The sequence below is a fragment of the Chiloscyllium punctatum genome, chromosome 39, assembly GCF_047496795.1.
Source record: "Chiloscyllium punctatum isolate Juve2018m chromosome 39, sChiPun1.3, whole genome shotgun sequence".
Lineage (NCBI taxonomy): Eukaryota > Metazoa > Chordata > Chondrichthyes > Orectolobiformes > Hemiscylliidae > Chiloscyllium > Chiloscyllium punctatum.
In genome coordinates this window covers 29550223-29577791 of record NC_092777.1, presented here as the reverse complement: position 1 = coordinate 29577791, position 27569 = coordinate 29550223, and the positions used below count along the sequence as shown (strand labels likewise).

The following is a 27569-nucleotide window of genomic DNA, read 5'->3' as shown; positions in this document are numbered from 1 at the left end:
ATTGGTTATCACAAATATTTGGGATAATCTTTAAATTGAACTGCCAATATTTTGAACCAGTAGCTGAATTTTAGGAAGTTGCTTGGTGATCTAGAACTTGAGTATTGCAAACAATAAATTTACAATTGAAGCTTTGTGTTGCATTTGTCAGGACAGACACCCAAATAAAATTTTTACATCAATAGAGGATGCTACTGATTAGCAGATGGATTCTGAGACCTTACTATGGAGAATGCTCAAGGGGACACTTGATACCCAAGCCTTTGTTTAATTTTTTTTTAAAAAGTGCACTTCATACACAGAACCCTGCTCGCAAAAGTATGTATTTAGTAACTTCAGGCAAGTGAAAATGAGCCACATTGTAAACTCAGCTGATCTCAAATTTGTAGTTAGCATAATTAGTGCATTTGGGATTGTTGGGTAAGTTCTGTCAAATTGCAGAATCCTCACTAATGTTGGGCACTGATGGGTTTGTTTGATTAAATGTTCACATTGTTGGCAGAGGATAACTGCTACCAGATACATTCCCCATGGCAATGCCGTGACTAATTGAAGCTACTTTCACTTTATTTTAAAAATACAAGGCTAGGGATAAATCTTCATTTGGTCAAGGCACTACTGTAAAGAAGGCACCAATCAGCACAGCCTTCTTATGCAAATATGAATAGTTATTCCCCTTGAAATTTGGTATCTTTGTTCCTGTCCTCATGAGTGCAGAAGAAGCAGCTTCAACAGCATGTCTTTTTGTTTCTCCCCTGCAGTCTGGATTTCTATTCAATCTTCCCCCCTTTCATTTCTTAAAGACCAGTGACTTTGTCATTGCAGAGAACGGGCAGCAGCCAACAAGCTTGTTCGTCGGACAGAAAAGAAGCTGAAGGAAGTCTACATGCAGGTAGAAGATGAACGCAGGCATGCAGATCAATATAAGGAGCAGGTAGTTTTTCAGTTTTTGTTCCCCAAAGATTGGGATTCATATCGAAACTGAATTTTATTTGAATGATGGGAAGTGGTGATGTTGTCATGGAGTGTCAGAACACAGAATCCCTACAGTGAGAGCAGGCCATTCGGACCATCAAGTCCACACTGAGGAGCATCCCACACAGACCACCCATCCCAGTAACCCTACATATACTGTGGCTAACCAACCTGGATACTACCAGACAATTTAGCATGGCCAATCCACCTAACCTGCACACCTTGGAATGTGGGGAGAAACCAAACCACCTTGAGGAAACCCACCCAAATATGGGGAGAATGTGCAAGCTCCACAGACAGTTGCCTGAAGGTGGAGTCAAGCCTGGGTCCCAGGCACTGAGACAGGAGTGCTAACCACTGAGCCACCGTGCTGCCCATGTCTAAAGTATATCCTGTACCACTGACATCCAACACTTCCTTTATACTGTACAATAATAGGAAAGCTGTGCCTTTTGACCTTCAGAAACATACATAATGTTACATAATAAAGCCTATTGGACACTTCTCTAGGTCTGGATGGCACTGATTAACCAATGAATTGTACTTTTCTAGACACACCTTTTTTTTGGTTGCTGCCTTGCGCCCTCTCTCTCTCTCTCTCTCTCTCTCTCTCTCTCTCTCTCTCTCTCTCTCCCTCCCTCTCTCTCTCTCTCTCTCTCTCTCTCTCTCTCTCTCTCTCTCTCTGCTAAATGCCTCCTCTGTCACCATGGAAAAGGAAAATCTAGGTTTTCCTTTATTTTTATTCAGTTTTGAAAATTGTTTTTAATGTGGAATTTCTACTGGGTTGTACTAGCATCCTCACTTCAAATTTCCTGATCTCATCTAATACTATGGAATTTTGAGCGCAAGTTAGAACATAGAAAAATACAGCGCAGTACAGGCCCTTTGGCCCTCGGTGTTGCGCCTATCCTCGCCCACTATCCTCCATATCCCTATCCAATGCCTGTTTAAATGCCCATAAAGAGGGAGAGTCCACCACTACTACTGGCAGGGCATTCCATGAACTCACGACTCTGAGTAAAGTTATGTTCTGTTACAGCTCTAGTTCCTGCAAGCCTGTGCGCTAGTTTTGAAAATGCTATGTGGTACATGCAGGCGCTACCCCCAAAACTGATCACATCCCCAGGAGAGAATGAATTAGCCTTGGACAGTGTACTAACTCACTTGTGTATCTATATATCAACCTAGGTGCAAGCTCACCAATAGGTACGCTTATTTTTTGAATGACTTTTTTCAATTTTGTTAGATTTGAGGTAGTTCCTAACTGGATGATTGTTATTTGGAAAGTAATTTTCAGTAACTTAAAAAGAAATCCAACTTTTATCGATTGACAGATTTAAAATACTTGATTAGTGGTGCTGGAAGAGCACAGCGGTTCAGGCAGCATCCAACGAGCAGCGAAATCAACGTTTCGGGCAAAATAGGCATATGGAGGATAGTGGGCTAGGATAGGCGCAACATCGAGGGCCAAAGGGCCTGTACTGCACTGTATTTTTCTATGTTCTAACTTGCGCTCAAAATTCCATAGTATTAGATAATCCCACTTTCAGTCTTAGTAATCAAACTTCCTGAGTTATCACTCTTCAGTATGTCAAGAAATATTTTTAAAGCTGTCTTTGAAAATGTATTTGCCTTTAATGCACTGCACAATTACACTGGCTCACAGCCAATTTTTGTATTAATCATAAAGTAAATCAGTTTAAGCAGAACCTTCTGGAGAGAGAAGTGCTTTTCAGAATGGATGTAATTTGCAGAACTTTGCCCTGAGTGGACAACAAAGGCAGTTAATTTAAAAAATAATTACTAACAGCCTTATTTTATGCATTCTATTTATTTTGACTTTAAGTGCCATTATATTCCATAGTAAATGGATACATGCCACAGTTGAGACTAGTTTTTCAATACCAGGAATTCAGTTCAGTTTTCATAAACAACCCTAATCTGAGCCAAACCAAAAAACCCACAGTATTAATAGATATTTTATTACAGGGCTATGTGCACAATATAATGTGATACTATCATGCACTGATCACTTTGAAGTAATGGATGCGAACATATTTTGCAGTTTATGCAGCACAGGTGAAACTAATTGAAATTCATTTCAAGATGCAAAATTTTATAGAATAAATAACAATTCAGATTGCCATCTATTTGAAAAATCCAAAGTTTGGGAGAAGATTTGTAGCTCGGGTGCTCATTGTGGTTCTGTTCGCCGAGCTGGGAATTTGTCTTGCAAACGTTTCGTCCCCTGTCTAGGTGACATCCTTGGTGCTTGGGAGCCTCCTGTGAAGCACTTCTGTGCTGTTTCCTCCGGCATTTATAGTGGCCTGTCTCTGCCGCTTCCGGTTGTCAGTTCAAGCTGTCCGCTGTAGTGGCCGGTATATTGGGTCCAGGTCGATGTGTTTGTTGATAGAGTCTGTGGATGAGTGCCATGCCTCTAGGAATTCCCTGGCTGTTCTCTGTTTGGCAATGTCATTACTGACTTCAGAAAAATAATTTGGAGATTGAGACCTTTATCAGAATTTTTTGACTAAGGTTTTAGGGCAGTATGTGAATTTTAAACACTTGTTCTAGCATATCCCTATGACATAGAACTAAAATGAATGAAATACGTTAGCTGCACTAATTATTGGTGTCAGGAGGCCTTGAGTGCTACAGCTGTCAATCAGATTAGATTCCAAAAGACTTGATGGTACCAGATGAACTTTTACTTGAAACAAATTAAAACAGCTGTATCAGCCATTATTTGGAGTACAATCCAATTAGCTCACTTCTAGGAGAAAGTGAGGACTGCATATGCTGGAGATCAGTGAGTGTGGTGCTGGAAAAGCACAGCTGGTCAGGCAGCGTTCGAGGATCAGGAGAGTCAACAGCTCCTTCCTGTTGAAGAGCTTATGCTTGAAACATAGACTCTTCTGCTCTTCAGATGCTGCCTGACCGGCTGTGCTTTTCCAGCACCACACTCTTCGATTAGCTCACTTCTCCCAATTTGTATGCTTATGCATGAATTCCCAAAATCAATAGCCACTGTTGAAGGGAACCATAACCTAATTAGCAGAATTGAAATAGTTGATTGTAAAATCAGACAACTCAACTTCATTATTCAATATTTTAAAATTGATAGTTTCCGCGGAGGAGTAACTGGCAGAAGCCCAGGACAAACATACTAGAGCACAGACTTAGTCAAAATTAGATTTGATAGCATATTTGCCCAAATGGTATAATTTAAAAACTCAGGCCCTTGTTTGTCACAGGTTTGTAGAAGTCATGCAGTACAAACCAACTGAATTAATATTTTGAGACTGTTATAATGGCTAATGGGAGCAGCAACCTTTTTGACTAAGATCAGTTCCAAGAAGCTGCTTGTTAATTCCTTTTTATTGGTCACAGTCAGACATTGACATTTTAAATTTGCATTATTTGATCTGGTTGTCTATTACATATCAGATTGTACAATCTCAAAACACCGATAAGAATGTAATTGCTAAGAATCAGATAATCGATCCTGACGAGCTGGCTCCAACAGAAAAGTTTCAATCTTGTTCAAATTAGAAACAAAATTCGGCAGAAGAGATAAATCAGGTTGAGGTATGAATATTGCTACAGGTTGGTACCACTTGGCAGTTCCTCCCTTCATTACTAATGTGGTCAGAGCTCCCTAATAAAGGGAAGGCGCTGACACAAAAAGTGAAGGACTGTGGAGGACCTTTAAAAGTATGTAACCTAACAACTCAGTCGCTGAGAACTTTACCATGACTTCAGGACAGGTGTGAATTCTTGTCCAACATAATGGTAACATGCTTTCTTTAATTAAAGAGCACAATACCTGAACAAAGCTTTGGCCCTTACTGGGCAGTGAATACAGATGTAACCTTTAGCAAGTGTGATTTGAGTTGGATTTGAGCTAGATTGAACATCTTTACTTGGCTGGCCAATGTACTTGGCATCTCAAGCACAGACATTTCATTTCTGACATCACTGGTATTGACAAGTAGCATTACACTGACACCTGGAAGATGTTAGATGAGCTGACTGCTTTATATGTCACCATGTTTTCCTTATTGCAGTTACTGTCAATTACCAGGGTGTGACCCATTTACTACCATTTTATTTTATCACTCCCCAAAAATAAAACTGACTCCTACGTAGCCTTGGGTGATTTGAGGCAGGGTTGGGGAAGGTGAAAGTAGGCAACACTACACAGCTTGGCTTTGTTCAATTTGTGGGATTGATTTTTGATTTTCAAGTAGCTGGCAGTTACATTGTGAACTGGCTCCACAAAAATCTAACTGGAAGAGAAAGCCAGCAATGATCAATCACAAGTTCTTACATTTGACAGCAAGAGACTGGCAACCTGGGCATAGCATGTGCCCCCATAAAATTATAAATGAGGTACGAACTGCATAAATAGGGTTTGCATTATATAGTAACCTCGAGGTAGATGATACTCAGTGCTCTGGTTGGAGGAGTAATAAATTTAATGCATTGAGACTGTTACAGCTCTATGTTCAGCTTAAAACCGCTCCTGTGATCATACCCTTCTGCATTTTAAACTTAGAAGCAAACAGAGCAATTGCAGTACAGGCACTTGTGGGAAGTTAGTCTCCTTGGCAATAGAGTGTTGCTGTAATCACTTATTTGATGTCTATACCTGATTCTATTGTCTTTTTATTAACATTAATTGAGATGCCAATTATTATTTCCAGGTAGAGAAATCCAACTCTCGCATGAAACAACTGAAGCGGCAGTTGGAGGAGGCTGAAGAAGAGGCGACACGTGCTAATGCAGCACGTCGGAAACTCCAGCGTGAACTGGACGATACCACAGAGACTGCTGAGGCAATGAATCGGGAGGTCAACACTCTGAAGAGCAGGCTCCGGTAACATGGGCTTTCTCGGATACAAGTCTCTGTTCAACAAAGTTTTTTTTTATTCTTTTGTTTTGCTTGGGAAATAGATGAACTCCAGATGGAGTTTGAATCACTGCTTTAACCACAATTTCTTCCACGCTGAGCCTAATGCCTGTGGTTCAGGGCCATATTGAGCAGTTAATATTGTGGCATTGCTGACTTGCTAAATATTGTAATAGTTTAAATTCCAGTTCTGGGTCATCACTAAGTGTTGTCCGTGTGCATGTAAATGTGAATGAGTTTTTCACTGCAGACAACATCTTGCTTCAAATCCATTCAGTAGTATGAGGTACTGTCACCTGATTTGGGATATGCACAGCAGCATTGCTTAATAGATTGGGTGGAAAAAAATGACAATATTAATTCTGTCACAGCCTCCCAGTTTCTGATGCTTTTGAACAGTGTAAGCAGTGCCATATGAATTGCAGAAAACACAATTGGAAGTGATGAGGAAGAGACCTTCATTCCATCAGTACAGGCACCTGTTCTGTAGATGAGCCCCAGTAACCACTGAGCTCTTTTTGATCTAAGTGTTAACGTCAAGATTATTTGGTAAAAAGCCAGATTCCTCAATTAGGCTTAATTTAATTTTTGCTAGTTTTCAACATAGCACATCAAATAGATGAATGCAAATCTGATCAACCCCCTCTGGTGCCAATGTAAATAACTGTATCTAGTTCATTTTCAATTCTAACAGAAAATGGGTGCTGTAATCCTATGCCATTGCCTGGTATTTTGCACTGTACTTAATAACTGCTGTTCCTTTTTTTTCCTCTAGGAGAGGAGGAAGTGGTCTGACATTTACAACTAGTCGAGCAGGAAGACGGGCACTGCAACTGGAGGGCACTGCCCTTGAACTCTCGGATGATGATGTTGATAGTAAAGGGGGTGATATCAATGAAACACAAACAAGCCAGGGAGAGTAGAGCCATTTTGTAGTCAGCACAGAATGCCCTTCTCTGATTTCAGAGCCTCTGAACATTAGAATGATTTCTCAACTGCTGACTTCTGATTCTCTCTACTCCCATTTTTACTTTTTTAAACTGGCAAGCTAGAAATCGTATAAATCTTTGCTCTCTTTGGTCTTAATTTTTTTTTGTCTCAACCTATTGCACCCTGCACATTGTATTCACACAATTGCTTTCCTAAATTGTCTTTTGATAATCAAGTACTAATTTGAGCACATGTTGACTGTTGAGACAACACCTGAATTATGTTTTTTTTTGGAAACTTAACTGAATTCCAGACATAATTAAGATAGGATTGGGAGGATTCTTGTATATTACTATGCATGCTACATGTACAAATAAACATGTATTTCCATATAATTTTGTGGGTAATTAATCAAGTTATTAGTCTGCAGCTGACTGCTGTATTAAGACCAAACTGTGACCATTGCTGGATCTGTGTAAGCAAATTTTATAATGAGGAAAGAAATAAGTCTGAAGATTGCGGTATCTGGTTAGTTTGACTAATTAAATGTGAGGATTGACTCAGACTGTGTTAGTGCCAACATATTTTGAGTAATCGGTGATTACGGATCATGTATAGGATAGCAAATAACCCAAATTTAGCTACACAAGTACCCTTGAAGTCAGTCATAATGTAATTTCATTCACTTATTTTTGCAATAAAGATTTCTAATATGCATTCACTCATGCTGCCCAGTAAACTTGTTAGGAACTTAAAATCGTTTTTCAAATTGCTAGAGGTGACTTAAAGGTAGTAAGGGCCATTGGTGTTCAGATAATTTGCACAAATCATTTTGAAATAAGTACAACTTTTAAGTGTTCAATAGCTATACTGGAAATCAAAATGTTGTACTTAGGGTGTTTATGGTGTTTGAACTATTTGTCTCATTTTCTCATGTAGCTGCTTATATTTCTGTACACAGTGGACGTCAGTATTTCAGAAGCTTGTTCTGACAATATTAAATTCCTTGGTATCAATTTTCCACTTTTTAAAAAAAAATGTGGATGAAAACTGGCTTTTATAGGATGGACCCAGGAAGGTTGCTGGCCTTTTTGTATTGTCCCACTGAGCACCAATGAACAGTGTTCAGCAATGTTCTTGTTAGCCACAACCTGATCCGACATTCCAAATTTTCTCACCCTTCCAAATTGTTTTCACCTCACCAATGTTTTCTGGTGTGGGGTGAAGTATACCTGGTCTTTGGAAATTTATAAAATAAATATTTGAAACAGTCCCCATAAGCTACCAGATGCTGTGTTTCAAAAGCATACGAATAGATTCCTATCAATTTTTGTTTGACCCAGATTTTCATCTGGAGTCCGATTAAAGAGGTTTCAGAAAGTGCCTTAGACATGGCTTATAATTTGATTACAAGAGCAAGTATCACAGTTGAAACCATATAGTACATTATGCTGAGTTTATAACCATTAAAATGGTTTTATATTTTACATGCAGCTGTGCTTTATGCCTTGTGCAGCCCTTGTGATCAGACTATGATAGAGGGTTTAACTCCGTGTTATTGAATATGTACCTTGAGCCTTCTGTACCAAGCAGGAATTTCTCAATTTCTTCTGGTTTAAAGCTTTAACATCAGTTTGAAGTATTTTTACTGTACTGGCTGTTGACCACCAGGCGCTGTTGTTCTCATACCTTTGTATACCTGTGTTTCTAGACAGTTATACCATTCAATAAATTCCTTTGGAAACAATTTTTTAAAAAAATAAACTTATTAAATGCACTTGTTCAGTTTCTTCTTTTTTGCAGATTAACATCTTTGTTTTTATTATAAACAATTTAAATCAAAAAACTGCTTTCCATTTTAAATATTTTACTTAAATGAGGTTTCCTCTTCTGTAAAATGTTCCTAGGGTGTAGAAAAGCTATGGTTGTGCAGAATAGGTATGAAAGAGAAAATATCTTTGCACTGAGCAAGTTTTTAAGGTCAGTTAACTTTGTTTTAATGTTTATGGGGAGAGCTCAGTGCTTCCAAAGTGAGATGTCAGTGACTTCCCACTGTTCTTTTACTGTTCTTTCCATGTGGGTGTTGGAAAGGGGCAAAGTTAGACTCTATTATAATGACCATCCTCTTGTGTAGGAATTGCTTGCCACTCTGCAGGCCAAAACAGGAAGAATGTCTGTGCATAAATGGCAGCCTTCAAAAAAGAGAATTGGCTCCCTCATTTTTGTTGAGACTATTTACACAATGGCTTGGTGAAGCAGCTAGCTAGTGGTTAAAGATTGTCGATTAAGCAATTTCCTCCTTTTTATCAAGCTTTTATAAAATAAAAATTGACATATTTTAGCATCTTTGTTTCATGTGTGTGAATTATATTCTCAACCTCTAGTTAATGTTTATCTGACAAATAATCAAATTCTGTCCTTGCATGCTGGCATTTGAGCAATGCAGCTGTAACAGCTTGGCTTCCTTGGTTCACATTTTATTTTCAGGGTTGAGTATTGTGAATTTAGGAGCTTAGAGCTAACAAAACCCACTGAAAATAGGTGTGGTGATGCACTTTGCAATATGGTTACAAAATGATGCACATGTTCTTAGAATTGATCATTTTTAGGTTGAGTTTGTTCAATTATCAAATTACAAACAATATTCCATGAGTTAGTGTAATTTGACAATTGAGAAACTGGTTTGTTTTACTGCTTCCACTAAAAAAAATCCCTTCTGCCATGAAAGATTGTACTCTAGCAATGTAGTAGTCTACAGTATTTTTATTAAATATAAATATAGGTTTGAGGTCATTCTGTTGAAACTTCAAAGTATATCCAAATACTAGATTAGTGGTGCTGGAAGAGACCGCGGTTCAGGCAGCATCCAACGAGCAGTGAAATCAACGTTTTGGACAAAAGCCCTTCATCAGGAATAAAGGCAGTGAGCCTGAAGCATGGAGAGATAAGCTAGAGGAGGGTGGGGGTGGGGAGAGAGTAGCATAGAGTACAAATGGGTGAGTGGGGGAGGAGGTGAAGGTGATAGGTCAGGGAGGAGAGGGTGGAGTGGATAGGTGGAAAAGAAGATAGGCAGGTCGGACAAGTCAAGGAGACAGTGCTGAGCTGGAAGTTTGAAACTAGGATGAGGTGGGGGGGGGGAAGGGGAAATGAGGAAGCTGTTGAAGTCCACATTGATGCCCTGGGGTTGAAGTGTTCCGAGGTGGAAGATGAGGCGTTCTTCCTCCCAGGCATCTGGTGGTGAGGGAGCGGCGGTGAAGGAGGCCCAGGACCTCCATGTCTTCGGCAGAGTGGGAGGGGGAGTTGAAATGTTGGGCCACAGGGCGGTGTGGTTGATTGGTGCAGGTGTCTCTGAGATATTCCCTAAAGCGCTCTGCTGAGAGGCGCCCAGTCTCCCCAATGTAGAGAAGACTGCAGCGGGAGCAACAGATACAATAAATGATATTAGTGGATGTGCAGGTAAAACTTTGGATGTGGAAGGTTCCTTTCGGGCCTTGGATAGAGGTGAGGGAGGAGGTGTGGGCACAGGTTTTACAGTTCCTGCGGTGGCAGGGGAAAGTGCCAGAATGGGAGGGTGGGTTGTGGGGGGGGGGGGGGGGGGGGGTGTGGACCTGACCAGGTAGTCACGGAGGGAACCGTCTTTGCAGAAGGCGGAAAGGGGTGGGGAGGGAAATATATCCCTGGTGGTGGGGTCTTTTTGGAGGTGGCAGAAATGTCGGCGGATGATTTGGTTTATGCGAAGGTTTGTAGGGTGGAAGGTGAGCACCAGGGGCGTTCTGTCCTTCTTACAAGTATATCCAGCCTGGCATTATTTCCAAGTCTGGTGAATCTAACTCATCCCTTCCACAACTACTGAACTGAATGCTGGGGAGAGAGATGCTTGCTTATGTTCACCTTTTGCCCTTTGATTACAGCTGTAGAGGGTATATGGGCTAAGTACTGGCAAATAGGACTAATTAATTTAGGATATCTGGCATAGATGAGTCAGACCAAAGCATCTGTTTCTGTACCTCTGACTGTGGTGATGATCCTGTTGTGCATTTTACTTTGATTTTCTTTTGCTTTAGGTCATGAGAATGATATCTGCTAATCTTGCTGGGTTTTTTCCAGCATTACATTTTAGTGACTGTGTGCAATTTTTATAATTAAGTTGTCCCTTTCTCTATCATTCACTGAATCCCCCTCAATTCTATTTTGATATCTGCTCAGTGAAACCAGCTTCGGCTTGCTTACTGTCCCCTGTTCTTTGAGCGCTCAAGCACTGAAGACTGCAGTGTTTTGTTCATAGCCACTTAACAATAAACCCCACTCACTCACTCTTTTGTCTCAGCGATTTGATTGACTGACTACAGCATAAAATATTAACAGCCACCTCCATCCACCCACACACACACACCCCCCATGGCTGCTGGGGAAAAAAATATTAACAACAGCTCACTGATCCAGATCTGCCAACAGGTGCAATTGCCATGGGATGGTGCCCAACACTCTACCAAACAAAGTGTTGGTTAATTCTATCACAACAACACTCCCCACCCCCAGCAAAAACCCATAGGAGCTGCAAATATTCCCAATCACTCAGGCATTACATGGAGATGGCATTACTGCTTTAGATGGACAACCAAGAGATTACCATGGCAGAGACCCACTGATTAATCCCTCAGGTGTCATACCTACTGTAGCACTGGTAGAATGGACACCACCAGGTTTTGTTGGGGGGGGAGGGGAGAAAGGGGAAAGGAAGAAAAGAAAACCACTGGCTAACGAAGACTTGGTAAAGTACATTTTGAAGATCAAGAGTAAACACCACTTTGAATTCAGTTTTTCAATGTTTGTAATCTTTCAGCTAATACTGCTAGCCACAGTACCTGATATCTCTGGGTTGTGGCCTGTGCTGGTTACCACCTTAGGCTGTTTCACTCCTAATGTACTGTGTACCAAATTTCTGTACATTTGCAGCTTTAACAACTATGTTGTGTATAAGGCCCTCTCGTTTACCTATTGTTAGAGAGAAGACCAATATCTCCTCCTGATGTCATTTACATCAAGTAGTCATTTAGTTACCATCAGCATGAACATGAAGACAAACTTTTTATAAATTGGGACTAGTGTTCAGAATTACTGGATTAGTGGTGCTGGAAGAGCACAGCAGTTCAGGCAGCATCCAACGAGCAGTGAAATTTTTTACCTTAGTGTTCAGAATTGACAACACCAAGTAAATATCTAAATAAAAACTTGCAATGGCTGTGTGTAGTGATTAATGTGGTTTCCAATAGCATTTGATCACATCTGACAGACATTTATGGTAACTAATCAATGGAAGCATATGGAGTCTCAACTTGGTCCAAGTAATTTTTGTTTAGATTAGGAGAGTTCAAAGATGCCTGACACCAATGGATCCAACCTGCATGCCAGAGGAAGGGCAAAATTGGTCAATTCATTGAACATGTGGTTGATAGAGAAGTGACAATTGTGTCTACTTAAATTGAATAATTTCAGTCCTAGCTGAAATGACCTTTTTCAACCCTCATTTTGCAACATGTATTGAGACTTAAGATTCCAATATAAAAGCTAGTTCGAAATAATAGGAAAAATGACTGAAGATGTATCACTTGTGCAATAACTATAGACACAGATGTCCCATCACCTTTATTTCACACAAGCATTCTACATGCATTCTGACCAGTTAGTTCAGTGCCAGTTCCTATAGTCAGGAGACTGAATCTCCCTGTTTCTGTCAGCCAGTTTAACAGCAAGACCTTAGGATCCAAACTGCTGTAAGACAAGACAGCAGGCTCTAAACTTTGTTTTATTAACAATGTATGTCAGCCAAAAACCTGGTGCAGTCAACCGAGAAGGTAAAGAGCAAGGCCTCTAAACTACTACTAGAGTATAAAACCAAAGTAATGAGTAATCATGTGTACATGATGCAAACTGCAAGATCCCTCTTCTACTACACTGCCGAGGGCCCTATCATAAGTCCTGCCCTTGTCTGTTTTTACCAAAATGCTAAATATCTCACTTACCCAAATTAAACTCCATTTGCCACTCCTCAGCCCAGTGGCCTTCACTGTCTGCAGATGACACCGAAATTGGTCATACAGCAAACTTACTTACTAACCATGCCTCTTATTCTCATCAAAAATCAATCTTTACAGAAATGACAAAAATGGGAGCAGTATTGATCCCTGGAAAACCACTGGTTTCAGACCTCCAGTCCAAAAATAAACACTCCTCCACCACCCTGTGTCTCCTACCATTAAGCCAATTTTGCATCCAATTGACAAGCTTACTCCTAATCTTAAACTAGTATGGTGGTGGTGGGGTGGGGTGGGGTGGGGGGGGGGGGGGGGGAACCTGAGCTATATACTGGTGGTGAGGGTTGATGGAGATGAGGTGACAGCTCAGCAGTGGGAAGGAATTCCCTGGGAAAGTATGGGTGGAAATTCAGAACTGCAAGGGAGCAGTCACCTCATTAGGGGTTTACTACAGGCCCCCCAATAGCAGCAGGGAGATTGAAGAAAGCATAGGTCAGCAGATTTTTGGAAAAGTGTGAATGTAGTAGGGTTGTCATAATGGGTGACTTTAACTTTCCGAATATTGATTGGGACCTCCCTCAAGTAGATGGTTTGGAAGGAGCTCTGGGACACCCGTACCAACCAACCCAACCGCCCCGTGGCTGAACTCATTAACTCCCCCTCCCACTCCACCAAGGACATGCAGGTCCTTGGCCTCCTCCATCGTCAGACCATGGCAACACAACACCTGGAGGAAGAGCACCTCATCTTCTGCCTAGAAACCCTCCAACCTCAAGGGATGAATGCAGATTTCTCCAGCTTCCTCATTTCCCCTCCCCCCACCTTATCTCAGTCCCAACCCTCAGACTCAGCACCGCCCTCTTGACCTGCAATCTTCTTCCCGACCTCTCCGCCCCCACCCTCTCTCTGATCTATCACCCTCACCATAACCTCCTTCCATCTATCGCATTCCCAATGCCCCTCCCCCAAATCCCTCCTCCCTACCTTTTATCTTAGCCTGCTTGGCACACCTTCCTCATTCCTGAAGAAGGGCTTATGCCAGAAACGTTGATTCTCCTGCTTCTTGGATGCTGCCTGACCTGCTGCGCTTTTCCAGCGACACATTTTTCAGCAAGGAGCTGTTTTTGTAAGGAGTGTGCAGGAGGTTTCCTAACTCAGTACATTGACAGGCCGATGAGGGGAGAGGCTATTTTGGATTTGGTGCTCTGCAATGAGCTGGAGCAGGTGTCAGATCTTGTGGTGGGAGAGCACTTTGGTGATAGTGACCACAACTGCCTCACATTCTACATAGCTATGGAGGAGAGAAGCAGGCACAATGGGAGGATAGGGAAAGGGCACTACAGACATGTGGAGACTGTTTAAGGAACAGTTGTTGAGAGTGATGCATAAATGTGTTCCTGAGACAGGCAAGAAGGGGTAAGATAAAGGAACCTTGGATGACGAGAGCGGAGGAGCTTCTCAACAAAAGAGAGAAGGTAGCTTACATAAGGTGGAGGGAGCTAGGGTCAAGCTCAGCTCTAGAGGATTACAGGCAGGCAAGGAAGGAGCTCAAAAATGGTCTGAGGAGAGCCAGGAGGGGGCAGGATAAAGGCTTGGCAGGAAGGATTAGGGAGAATCCAAAGGCATGTTACACGTATATGAGGAATAAGAGAATGATCAAAGAAAGAGTAGGGGCGATTAGGGATAGCATAGGGAACTTGTGTATAGAGCCTGAGGTAGGGGAAAGCCCTAAGTGAGTTTTTTGCTTCTGTCTTTAGTAAAGAAAAAGGACCTTGTAGCGAATGAAACCATTGAGGAGCAGGTATGCATGCTGGAAATAAAAGAGAGAGATTGAGGAAGCTGATGTCAATGTTTGTCAAAATTTTCAGCACAAGTCACCAGGGCCAGACCAGATTTGTCCTCAGCTGCTTTGGGAAGCGGGAAATGTGATTGCTTCACCGCTTGTGAAGATCTTTGCATCCGCGCTCTCCAGAGTTGTACTTGAGGACTGGAGGAAGGTAAATGTAATTCCTCTCTTCAAGAAAGGAAATAGGGAAATCCCCAGGCAGTCTCACATCTGTCGTCTGCAAGGTGTTAGAAAGGATTCTGAGGGATAGGATTTATGACCATCTGGAAGAGCATGGCTTGATTAAATGCAGTCAGCACAGCTTTGTGAGGGGCAGGTCATGCCTCTTAAATCTTGAGTTCTTTGAGGATGTTAATAAACAAATTGATGAGGGTCGAGCGGTGGATGTGGTGGACATGGACTTCAGCAAGGCATTTAATAAGGTTCCCCATGGTAGGCTCGTTCAGAAAGTCAGGAGGCATGGGATACAGGGGAACTTAGCTGTCTGGATACAGAATTGGCTGGTCGACAGAAGACAGCGAGTGGTAGTAGAAGGAAAATATTCTGCCTGGAAGTCTGTGGTGAGTGGTGTTCAACAGGGCTCTGTTCTTGGGCCTCTATACTTTGTAAATTTTATTAAGGACTTGGATGAGGGGATTGAAGGATGGGTTAGCAAGTTTGCAGACGACACAAAGGTTGGAGGTGTCATTGGCAGTATAGAGGGCTGTTGTGGGCTGCAGCGTGACATTGACAGGATGCAGAGATGGGCTGAGAGGTGACAGATGGAGTTCAACCTGAATATATGCGAAGTGATGCATTTTGGAAGGTCGAACTTGAAAGTTGAGTACAGGATTAAAGACAAGATTCTTGGCAGTGTGGAGGAACAGCAGGATCAGCAGGATCTTGGTGTGCAGGTACATAGATCCCTTAAAATTGCCACCCAAGTGGACAGGGTCATTAAGAAAGCATATGGTGTTTTGGCTTTCATTAACAGGGGGATTGAGTTTAAGAGTAGTGAGATCTTGTTGCAGTTCTATAAAACTTTGGTTAGACCACACTTGTAATACTGTGTCCAGTTCTGGCCCTATTATAGGAAAGATGTAGATGTTTACCAGGACGCTGCCTGGAATGGAGGGCTTATCTTACGAAGGGAGGTTAACTGAGCTCAGACATTTTTCATTGGAAAAAAAGAAGGAAGAGAGGGGACCTAATTGAGGTGAACAAGGTGTACAAGAGAGGCATACATAGAGTTGATAGCCAGAGACTTTTTCCCAGGGCAGAAATTGTTAACGTGAGGGGTCATAGTTTTAAGCTGTTTGGCGGAAAGTATAGAGGGGATGTCAGAGACAGGTTCTTCACGCAGAGAGTTGAGAGAGCATGGAATGCGTTGCCAGCAGCAGTTGTGGAAGCAAGGTCATTGGGGATATTTAGGAGACTGCTGGACATGTATATGGTCACAGAAATTTGAGGGTTCGTACATTAGGTTTACCTTACATGAGGATCAATGGTCGGCACAACATCGTGGGCTGAAGGACCTGTTCTGTGCTGTACTGTTCTATGTTCTAATCCAATGTGGTCGAACTTTACTAATTAGTCTACCATGCCTCTTGTTAGCGTGGATGAAATGATATCAGTCCGAGCCCAGAGTGCGGTTCAACAATCGGTAACATTTATTGATACAGTAACACCGGCGGAGACCAACCGAGGTCCGAATCTCGTTGTTCTGCTGGTCCCGCGTGCTGCTACACATTATATACCTTTCTTTGTCAGGATTTTGAGTATGAATGGGATGATAGTTCCCCATCATCGCTGGAGTAGGTGCAAATGGTGGGTGTCCTGCTGTCCCAGGAGAGTTACAGTGTACACACAATAGGGTGCTAATTGGATTATGTAAACGGGTCCGGGTACTATCTGCTTGTCTCTCTGTGAGGGCTGGAGGCCAGCACCCCCCTTTGATCCCTTGGGGTGCTGGTGTGTATTAGTCTGTTTGTTCCTGTCTGGTGGAAGCCTGTCCTTTGTGTCAGGATGGTTCTGTATTGATGAATATGGGTGTGTTTCAGTCAGTCTCTTGATTTGATTCGGAGATAGGTCTCCATATTAATTAGCTCCGGAGTTTCAGTCTATGAGTCATGGTTAGTGTCTGGCCGAGTGTGGATTTGATCTGTCCTCTGGTTCCCATCTCCTGGTCACATGGGTGGACTGGCAGCTGCTGAGTTCTGTGGGTTTAAGCTGCGGCTGCCGTTTAAAACACAAAATGAATTCCTATAGTTTTACTGACGTAGGCATAGTCCCGTGGCAAATGCGGGGCGGCTCTGATGCCCGCTTGCACTCTGAACACATTCACTTTTGAAAGCCTCCCACTTCAGCCATTTACTTTACCTGCTTAACTGTCGATTCCTGTCGACTTCTGAGAGTTCTTCTCAGATGATTAAAATTTGCCTTATTCCAATTAAGAACTTTTAAGGAAGCCTTACCTTTTTCATAACATTTAAAAATAATAGAATTATGGCCACTAGGCCGAAAGTATTTCCCTGCTAACACTTGCTCTGCCTTGTATCCCAAGAGGTGTTTGAGTTTTTCCTCTCTCTATTATTAGGAATGTTTACTTATTAAAATTTTCATTTTTAACAAATTCCTTCCCATCTAAACCTTCATTATGGTAGTCCCAATCAATGGTTGGAAAATAAGGTAGAGTACAAATAATTAACTGTAGGAAATCCAACTGAAGGGTAAGAATGAGTCCAATTTATTCAGCTTAGATTCAAAGGTTAGCAGGAAATATGGTATCTAAATGCACCCTCTGAAGCACAGTCAAGATATATTCTCCTAAAGGAGAAAAATGGATAAGCAAATCCAGAGATCGCTAGATAATACAAGATGGGGGTTTATGACAAAAAGCGTGCTTTATAACAGATGTCAGATAGAAAATACAATGAAGACCGAAGAGAAGGTTGAGAGGAGACTTAATTGAGACAAGACTTAATTGAGACAAGAGAGGGGGTTAAATTGGGTGGACAGTGAGAGCCTTTTTCCTCTGACGGTGATGGCTAGCATGGCAGGATGTAGATATAGGTCAGATGTCAGTAGTAGGGGCTTGGAATGCATTGCCCGCAACAGTAGTAGACTCACCAACTTTAAAGGGCATTTAAAATGGTTATTGGATAGGTATTTGGAAGAGAATAGAATAGTGTAGGTTAGATGGGCTTCAGATTGTTGCACCGACCTGTGGAACCATCGAGGACTGAAGGGCCTATATTGCACTGTAATCTTCTAAGCTGACTCTAGAAGGTTCAAAACAGAAGTAACTAAGCAAATCCTGCAAGAAAAGAGAAAGTAAAGTGACAGACTTGCGGTGACATCTGAAAGTTCTGTGGGCATCTATGGAATTAAAGGATACCACAAGGGATAGGGCCAATTAAGGACCAAGAGGAATTACCTTCTGCTATTCCAGAAGTATTACATGGATAGTTTGCATCTGCTTTTACCAAGGAAGATGCTGCCCAGGCCACAGGAACAGATGATAATAAATACAGCAATCGATATACTGTCTACACTTAAACTTGGCAAGATAGAAATAGATGGGTTGGATCTGAGAGAGAAAGGAGTACGTGGAAATTGCAGAGGCACAAGCTGTAACTTTTCCATTCGTCTTTAGGGATTCAACAATAGTTTGAAGACTGGTCATTGATGTGCCCAGTAACTATTGGCCAGTCAGTTTAACGTGTGGTAGCAAAACTCATTATGTGGCATAAAGGAACAGAAACAACGTTAGTATGAAACTGGCTGAGTGACAGGAAACAGAAGTGGTTAACAGATTTTTTGGGGGCTGGGGAAGGCTTGTACTGGAGATCACTAAGGTGATGTCGGAACTCTTGCTTTTCCTGAAATATTAATGACTAAAACCTAGTGTACAAGGTCAAGGGATGAATATCTGCGCCTTTCCACTTAGAGTAATGTTGCACTAAGCTAAATATCAGACTTGCTCATAATGCAGATACCACTTAGCATTAATGATTTCCAAACTTACCAGACTTCCAAACATATGTTTAAGAAAACAAGAATTAACCATTTCCCTTAAGTCTTTGCTTGAGTGGAGTTAAAAATCTTATGTAATTTACCTGAAGGAGGATGCACTGGCCTTAGTGGGCATGAAACAAAGGCTCATTAGACTGGAATCTCATATCAAGGGAAGTTTCCTTTATGGAACAAGAACAGGAATTCTTGCTTTCATTCACAAGCAGTAACACCACCATCCTCTGGAGGAAATTAAAATAGCAGAGACTTACCATTTCTCAAGGAATTAAATGAACTGGTGTTAGGACTGTGATAGACTAAAATCAAACAGTGCTTTTATCCAGACAAAAACGGTTATTCCCATAGCAAGCTGGATAACAGGCTGCTAGGAAGTGAATTCAAAACAAAACCACAATAGTTCAGGCAGAAACAGGAAAAACATTACAATTTTAACACATTTTAGGCAACCCTTAGATCTACATTAAAGCTAGACATTGGGGGAGCGTGAGAGCAAACAAAATGATGGTGGGGAAATAAAGCAATGGGGATAGTAAAAAAGGGAAAATAGAAATCAGAACTAAGAAAAAAAGATGAGGGGTGGTGACTCAGCTGGCACAGCAAATGGAAAAGAAAGACTAAGAGCTGTTATGGTGTACATAAAGGGACAAAAAACCAAAACAGGTGCTGTTAAGGCTGCAACAGAAGAAGAAAAAAAAGAGGGTAATTAAGACCTGGATCACAGCATAACATTTTCTGTCAACAAAATGCAATCATTAAAACTATTTTCTTCTTCAAAATGGAAGTACTTTGTTTTTTGATTATAAATTATGATAGGAGGTAATATCATCAAGGTCACCTTGTGCCATGGCAGAAATGTAAAAGGACCATTTGTTGTTGGTACTTCCAGATCATATTTTTGTATCCTTGCAGGAGTCTACATTCACAGGTTCAGCATCACTAGTAATTCCAGAGACAGACCTCAAATCTCCCGTGACTTGTATTTGCTTTTATCTGCTCACTATCTTGGTAAATGATGCAAGACCAAGGGATCATACCAGAGAACTCACTACCAACTGTTGGAACAGATAGAAAAATCATACAAAAACTAAACTATTAGAAAACTGGTACGATTGTTTTCAGCATTAAAGTCACTATCCAGTTGCAAGTTATAACTATCTCACAAATAATTTCACCAATAAAAAAGGTAGATATCAGATTAAAAGGAGGAAATATCAAGACTTCTGATTAAAAGTTTAGGTGAAGAGTTGCAGTCAGAGATGTACAGCACAGAAACAAACCCATCCAACCAAGCTGAATTGTAAGGAAAATATTAAAGAAAAGGGGATTGAGTATGGCTGGGAGAAGCTACACAGTCATAAAAGATAGAGGCCAATGTTCCCACTAATTCTTTTTCTTCTGCACAGAACCCCAAAATCAGTGTGTGGCAGCAATGTCTGGAATTAAAGTTAACGATGTGAACAGTGCTGTCATGCTGATTGCCACAGGTGGACCCTCAGCATCCCTTAAAGTCGTGCAGGGAAGGATTAAAACCTACTACATTGGAAGATTGGCAGCAAGTAAAGTGGGGGGGGGGGGGGAAAAAAAAGAGAAAAAAAAAAGGGGGGGGGAAGAGAAAAAAAAGGGGGGAGAGAAAGGGTGTGTGTGTGTGTGTGTGTGTGTGTGTGTGTGTGTGTGTGTGTGTGTGTGTGTGTGTGTGTGTGTGTGTGTGTGTGTGTGTGTGTGGCACACGCGTGTGTCGCACTGTTGGGGGCTCAGCATTGTAACCCAAGCAACATTTTGTTTCCCGTTATGTTTTTGCGATTGATACACACCATGTGATGGTTACCACAGCCCATCTAACATCTGAACTTGCGGCTTCTACTTTGAGCATTGTCACTACCCTTTCCAAGTATTTATGTTACTCGAAACAGGGTTAAAATATTCAGAGCATGTGAATATAATAGAGTAGGCCATTTGGCCCCTCAAGCCTGCTTCTTCATTTATTAGGATAATGAATGATCCAAATAAAGCTGCAATCCAAATTCCTCTTGACCCAGATAATACTCTATTGTTGCTTAGCAAGAATCTGAAAAAGGATGAAAAATTATTTTTCATTATAGCCAGAATATTACCCAAAATGTGACAAATTACTCTTAATATTAAGATTTTATTAAAAAGCAATCTTCAGACACCATTCAGCCTAAACCTAAAAGGTAAAATGTAGAAATGAACCAAAAAAAAACTTGTAAATAAAGATGGATAAGTTGATTTCTACTTCATACAAATTGGTAATCATGTCAATGCTGCATTTACAAAAATTCAGTAATGTACTTGTTAAAACAGCAAAATTTAGTGGCACTTCCTACTCAGTCTTGTAGAAAATAATCTTACCATATTATTATGACTACTTTGCACACTGTAACTGTTTAAACAACAAATTTATTTTCAGAAGTTTAGACAGCAGGTTCTACATAATGATATCGTATGATTTGTTACAACCGTGTATGGTAAACTGCTTCATTTATTAAACATGCCATATAGAATCTGAATAAATAATGCTACAAAGCCCAAGCTATGTACAAATATCTTGGGCAAAGTTATGTTTACAAACTTATATACAGTAAAATAAACAAACCAGCCAATGTAATTGTCCAAATTATGCAACAAAACAAAATGTCACAAGTGATCGAGTTGATGCATAGAAACAAAAATCAATGCTGTAAATAGTTCAAAAGTTTGTTTATACAACTTCAGTATCTTTTTTAAAAACAAACCAATTTACACTTAATGCTTAAATATATCTTCATAAATTTGACTTTAGAAATCAAGCAAAAATTGTACAGTTCAACGTAAAAATTACAGGAATTGGTGTTTTAAAATATCACCAAATCCAGGCACATAACTGAGAAACCCAGACCAACTATCTGGAGAGTCACACATCGTACAAGTGGCTTGAACAAATACCATATATACCATAGATAGCTTTAAATATGTCGACTTTTCCCAATACCGCTTGGGATTTCAATTGTTAATTCTCAATATACAAATCTGTTGTCATGTATAATAGGAATAGCATTAAAATCCCCATGAATGGTAGGATAATGGTAAATTAACTACACTGCAGTAACAGTATACCAGAGATTAAGAGGTAAACTGTTTAATAAACACATTCTTAAAGAATAAGCAAGATAATAATTCAGAAGTTCCTACACACCGCAGTGCACTCCATTTATAATCAGGGTTATCCGGTTTCTTGAATTAGATGGTTAAAAATAAAAGATGTAGTTTGACTGTTCAGACACTGAGTGGCAGCAAGCCTGGTGGTGAAGGTGGTGGTGCTGATCCAATTCCTACAGGTCCTTGTTCTAGACCATTTACTACCCTATATTCAACAAAAAACAAGATATGAAACAGCCTCATACAAACTTTCTACAGCGGTAGTAATTTACAGGTGTATCAGCATTCATGACAGTAACATTAAATGAGAAGCGTTCCTCAAATTATCAAGTCCATTCTTAGCTCTGGGTTCAGGAGAAAATTTAAATTATACAGATTCAATTTCCTTGTTTGGTTTGTTAATGGGTATAATTTTGAATTTTAGTATGTTTGTTTTCTGCACCATTACCTGGGGTTGAAAATTAAAGATGTACATTAAGTACGCTAGCACAAAAACTACAATGACATCATTTTCAAGTAAATTTCAAAAGCTACTAAGTGCTACTAAACATTGATCCCTATCATACGCAATTGTAGCACAAAGCACATTGGATCAATCAATTTGATTTTTAAACCTTAAATGCCATAATATAATATTTTGGTTTAATTCAATGCCATTTGATGTGCAATTTGGAAACATTTTATAAAACTAAACCTAACCCAAGATGACTGGAATTCCTTCAAGTTGCCTGAAGTTTAAGAGTTTGATTTTGATAGGAGTTTTGGAAAGTGGAAATAGCAACATTCATATGAAAACCAACACAATAAATCATTAATGATCAATTTGTCCAGATGCAACAGATTCATTGTAAAATTACACAGCGTATATTAGTTACTTCTGGAATGTATACAGTTTATATTTTTAGAAATTGTAAACATGCAAATCAGAAGACACAGTAGCAAATGCACAACTTATTGTATATTTTAATGTAGGCACTTGTTAGTAGTGATTTTAAGTACAGCCATGCCTCAGCTTTTAATGTACAACAGACAAACCACAACCAGATACATTTAATAAAACATTACCCCCTTGGTATGAACCATTCTTTCCTTTCTTTAAATATTGTCCAGTTTTATTCTGATAATAAACTATTTAGTGATTAGTTGTTCAAATTGATTATTCCATTGCAAAGCTTAACTAAAGTGCACAAAGCTTTCACTGAGTGTTTCCGCATACATTTTAAACAAAATCTAAGTTTGATTTTCTTTCATTCACCATAACACTTAGCCAAGCAGGCCCAGTATGACGCAGAGTTGTTGGTACTTGACCAGAAAAGGTGTAAGGCTGGAAGGAAATCTACTCAAAGTCTAAGTGTGTTCTGCAGTTACTCTTGCAAAGAAACCCCTAGGCAGAGTATACATGAACATGTGGAAAATGCTGTCACCTGTTAGACCTATGTCTGAAAAAACCTCAGTCATAATTTTGACCAATATCCAGATTCTTAAAACAGCTTGAACAGCCATTTTCCACATTCTATAGTGCCTCACTCAGCTTAACAGATATTATACATTACATAGGTTTGCACCACACAAACAACTGCGTAAATGTTTCAACTGCAAAAAAAAAATGCTTTGTCAACAAAAGAGAATTTTCCATCTTAGATACCATGTCCACAGATCATTGGGCAAGCCCTACACATTGACTGCAAAAGCAAATGGTAAAAAAATTTGAAGAGCCACCAAAAAGCATTCTAATTTTAAATAGAGGTTCTTACAAATTGACAGAATACCAAATTCCCCGTGCAGTTAGTGGAAATTCAGCCTAAATCCAGTTGTTAATCCTGCTTTCATTTACTTCATTATTGTGCTTGCATGCAAGTGAATACTTGAAAAGGAATACAATAAAATTAATTACCCATGATAAACTTGGTGAAAAAGACTCTCTCTTTTCTGATAAAAGAAAAAACATACTGAATCAAATTTAAACATTTGTTGATTTCATGTTGAATTCTAAACCAGTCTCAGGCTGCTTAAATACTTAAATCATTCTACATCTTAAAACTAAAATCAGATTCTTGTTCAATTGATTACACCTAACTGAACAGGTTGGAAATTGTTGAAAGTTCATGTTATGGAACTTTAATTTGTGGAATAATCCCAAATACTGCCCCATGTTGTCCCAAAAGGACAGGAATGAGCAGTTACAGTAAAAGAATGGACTGGATACAGCAGATAAAAGAATGCCAGCGTACACCAAAATTACAGCACAATGCAATTTCATACTAATTTACCAACCTTTCTTTTAACCTAAGCTTTTACATGGGAGAATGCTATTTCACAAATATTCTCACTTTTGTAGAGGTTGACTTCAATTGAAATAAAGTTTCCCAAGAGTTCATAGCTCATCAGTACCTCTCAAAGATTGCTCCTACTTGAGCCCAGATGCCAAGTATGGACTGGATATTTGCATGTACAGATTGCATTCTAAACTAAATTCCTGCTCATCATGACTACATACCAATCAAGCACGAATCATTAGATAAAGACACAGACACGGCATGCTAGCAGCTCTATCACCCCCTGACGTGGAACACAACTCACGATTTGAAACTCATTGAGGCCAAATAATCAACAGAGGCCACAAATTCAGGATCAAACCTGGAATTTTGCTGTCTAAATGGTATGACAGCTGGACATTATGTATCCACTGTGCCATCACAAGAGGCAATTAGACTCAATATTTCCGTTTTGTTGAAGATAGTACTACTAAATTAGAAATTCAGTAAAGCTAAACTAATGTCAAACAAAACATTCAATTATTATTCAATTATATTTACGGAGAGACTTCACAGTTTGGAATAAACTTTCACTCTAATTTGCTTAGGTTTTTAACATTTTTTAAAAAAACGTAGTGATCAAAACTAATAAACCCTCTTCATAACGGAATTACTTCTCCAAAATTCCAATATGCAGGAGAGGATAATTACAATTGCAGTTTAAGGAGCCTTATTGAAATTCCGCAGTGAATCCTGTATCATAGAATCCCTACAATGCAGGAAGCCATTTGACCTACTGGAGTCCACAATAACCCTCTAAAGAGCCCCCACCCAGCTCCCTACCATATCCCCTGGAAATGGTACACACTACTGCTGCGTGGAGGACTGAATTATAAGGATTGAGGTGCCTGGGAATGGTATTAAGCTTGCTGACTTATTGGGGCTGCATTCATTCAGACAAGTGGGGAGCATTCCATCACAATCCTGACATGTGCCTTGATGGTGGACAGGCTTTGGGCAATCAGGAAATGGGTTACTCACTGCAGGATTCCTGGCTACAAGAGCAGTCAGAAGCTATGTATTTTTATGGCTCGTTCAATTTCTGGTCAATGGTAACCCCCCCCACATTATTGTTAGTGAGAAATTGAGTGGTAGTAACACACTGAATGTCAAGGGTGGATGATGGCCATTGCCTGATATTGTGGTAGCATGAGTATTACTTGTCAGTTGTCAGTGCAAACTTGGATATCATCATGGACTGCTTTAGTATCAGAGTCGTCCCAAATAGTGAACATCCTCACTGCTAAGCTCAAGGTGGAGGGAAGGTCACTTATGAATCAGCTGAAGATGGTTGGACTACGGACACTATCCTGAGGAGTTCCTGCAAACATGACCCATCTCCAAAAAACCACAACCATCTTCCTATATGCTAGGTATCATTCCAATCCAAAACACGGCTTTCACCTGGATTCCCAGAGGGCTTCTTGATGGGAAACTCATTGAAATGCAGCCTTGTTGTCAAGGGCAGTCCTCACCGACCCTCTGGAGGCTCTTTTGCACCAAGGCCACAATGAGGTCAGGAGCTGAGAGGCCCTGGGTGAACCCAAACTGAGCAGTGATCAGGTTATTGCTAAGCAAGTGCTGCTCGACAGTGCTGCTCATGACTCCTTTATCACTTTACAGACAGTAGACTGATAGGGTGGTAATTGCCTGGATACTGCTTGCTGTGCAGAGGATACGCCTGGGCAATTTTCCATACTGTCAGGGAAATGCTCCATCAGGGCGTGAAGGCCTCGTGATATTCTCACTAGACTATTAACCCAGAAACTCAGCTAATGCCCTCAGAACCTGGAACTATTTAGAATTAAGAAACAAAATGAACACAAAACTACTGCTCACTGTCAGAAGAACCCATCGGGTTCACTGATGGGTCAAATCTTCCATCCTCACCTGGTTTGGCTTACATGTGATTCCAGAGCCACAATGTGGTTGGCTTTCAATTGTCCTCCGAAAGGGCCTAGCAAGCCACTCAGCTGTATTGTAACGATACGGTTATTTTTCGAGGTGCATTTTGTCTCAATCTTCATTAAAAGTAAATAGCTTGCGAGGTCTAGGATTTTTAAGACCATAAGACCATAAGACATAGGAGTGGAAGTAAGGCCATTCGGCCCATCGAGTCCACTCCGCCATTCAATCATGGCTGATGCGCATTTCAGCTCCACTTGCCAGCATTCTCCCCGTAGCCCTTAATTCCTCTAGACAACAAGAACCTATCAATCTCGGCCTTGAAGACATTTAGCGTCCCGGCTTCCACTGCACTCCGTGGCAATGAATTCCACAGGCCCACCACTCTCTGGCTGAAGAAATGTCTCCGCATTTCCGTTCTGAAATGACCCCCTCTAATTCTAAGGCTGTGTCCACGGGTCCTAGTCTCCTCGCCTAACAGAAACAATTTTCTAGCATCCACCTTTTCAAAGCCTTATTTTGTACGTCTCTATTAGATCTCCCCTTAATCTTCTAAACTCCAACGAATACAATCCCAGTATCCTCAGCCGTTCCTCATATGCTAGACCTGTCATTCCAGGGATCATCCGTGTGAATCTCCGCTGGACACGTTCCAGTGCCAGTATGTCCTTCCTGAGGTGTGGGGACCAAAACTGGACACAGTACTCCAAATGGGGCCTAACCAGAGCTTTATAAAGTCTTAGTAGTACATCTCTGCTTTTATATTCCAACCCTCTTGAGATAAGAGACAACATTGCATTCGCTTTCTTAATCACAGACTCAACCTGCATGTTTACCTTTAGAGAATCCTCGACTAGCACTCCCAGATCCCTTTGTGCTTTGGCTTTATTAAGTTTCTCACCATTTAGAAAGTAGTCCATTCCTATATTCTTTTTGCCGAAGTGCAAGACCTCGCACTTGCTCACGTTAAATTCCATCAGCCATTTCCTGGACCACTCTCCCAACCTGTCTAGATCCTTCTGTAGCCTCCCCACTTCCTCAGTACTACCTGCCTGTCTACCTAACTTTGTATCATCGGCAAACTTCGCTAGAATGCCCCCGGTTCCCTCATCCAAATCATTAATATATAATGCGAACAGCTGTGGCCCCAGCACCGAACCCTGCGGGACACCGCTCGTCACCGGCTGCCATTCTGAAAAAGAACCTTTTATCCCAACTCTCTGCCTTCTGTTAGATAGCCAATCCTCAATCCATCCCAGCAGCTCACCTCGAACACCATGGGCCCTCACCTTGCTCAGCAGTCTCCCGTGTGGCACCTTATCAAAGGCCTTTTGAAAGTCCAGATAGACCACATCCACTGGGTTCCCCTGGTCTAACCTACTTGTTACCTCTTCAAAAAATTCCAACAGGTTTGTCAGGCATGACCTCCCTTTACTAAATCCATGTTGACTTGTTCTAATCAGACTCTGCTCTTCCAAGAA

At 40.8% G+C, this 27569-nt stretch overlaps 2 protein-coding genes across 7 annotated transcripts in view; one reads left to right on the top strand and one right to left on the bottom strand.

The window, feature by feature from the left end:
* The window catches only part of LOC140463907 (myosin-10), a 154775-nt gene extending 146181 nt beyond the window's left edge, over positions 1-8594 (top strand). For all 4 annotated transcript variants that reach the window (XM_072558375.1, XM_072558373.1, XM_072558372.1 and 1 more), the window contains 3 exons: positions 826-934; positions 5682-5854; positions 6663-8594. In XM_072558375.1, coding sequence (XP_072414476.1) covers positions 826-934; positions 5682-5854; positions 6663-6810 — 430 coding nt within the window. In that variant the 3' untranslated portion in view covers positions 6811-8594. The remainder of the gene's footprint in view (positions 1-825; positions 935-5681; positions 5855-6662) is intronic.
* Positions 8595-21110: 12516 nt separating this feature from the next.
* Positions 21111-27569, bottom strand: part of LOC140463906 (nuclear distribution protein nudE-like 1) — a 53239-nt gene continuing 46780 nt past the window's right edge. For 2 of the 3 annotated variants that reach the window (XM_072558368.1, XM_072558369.1), the window contains exon 9: positions 21111-22073. In XM_072558368.1, coding sequence (XP_072414469.1) covers positions 21986-22073 — 88 coding nt within the window. In that variant the 3' untranslated portion in view covers positions 21111-21985. Of the gene's footprint in view, positions 22074-23762; positions 23798-27569 lie in introns of all 3 variants that reach the window. The other variant, XM_072558370.1, reaches the window with a different exon arrangement.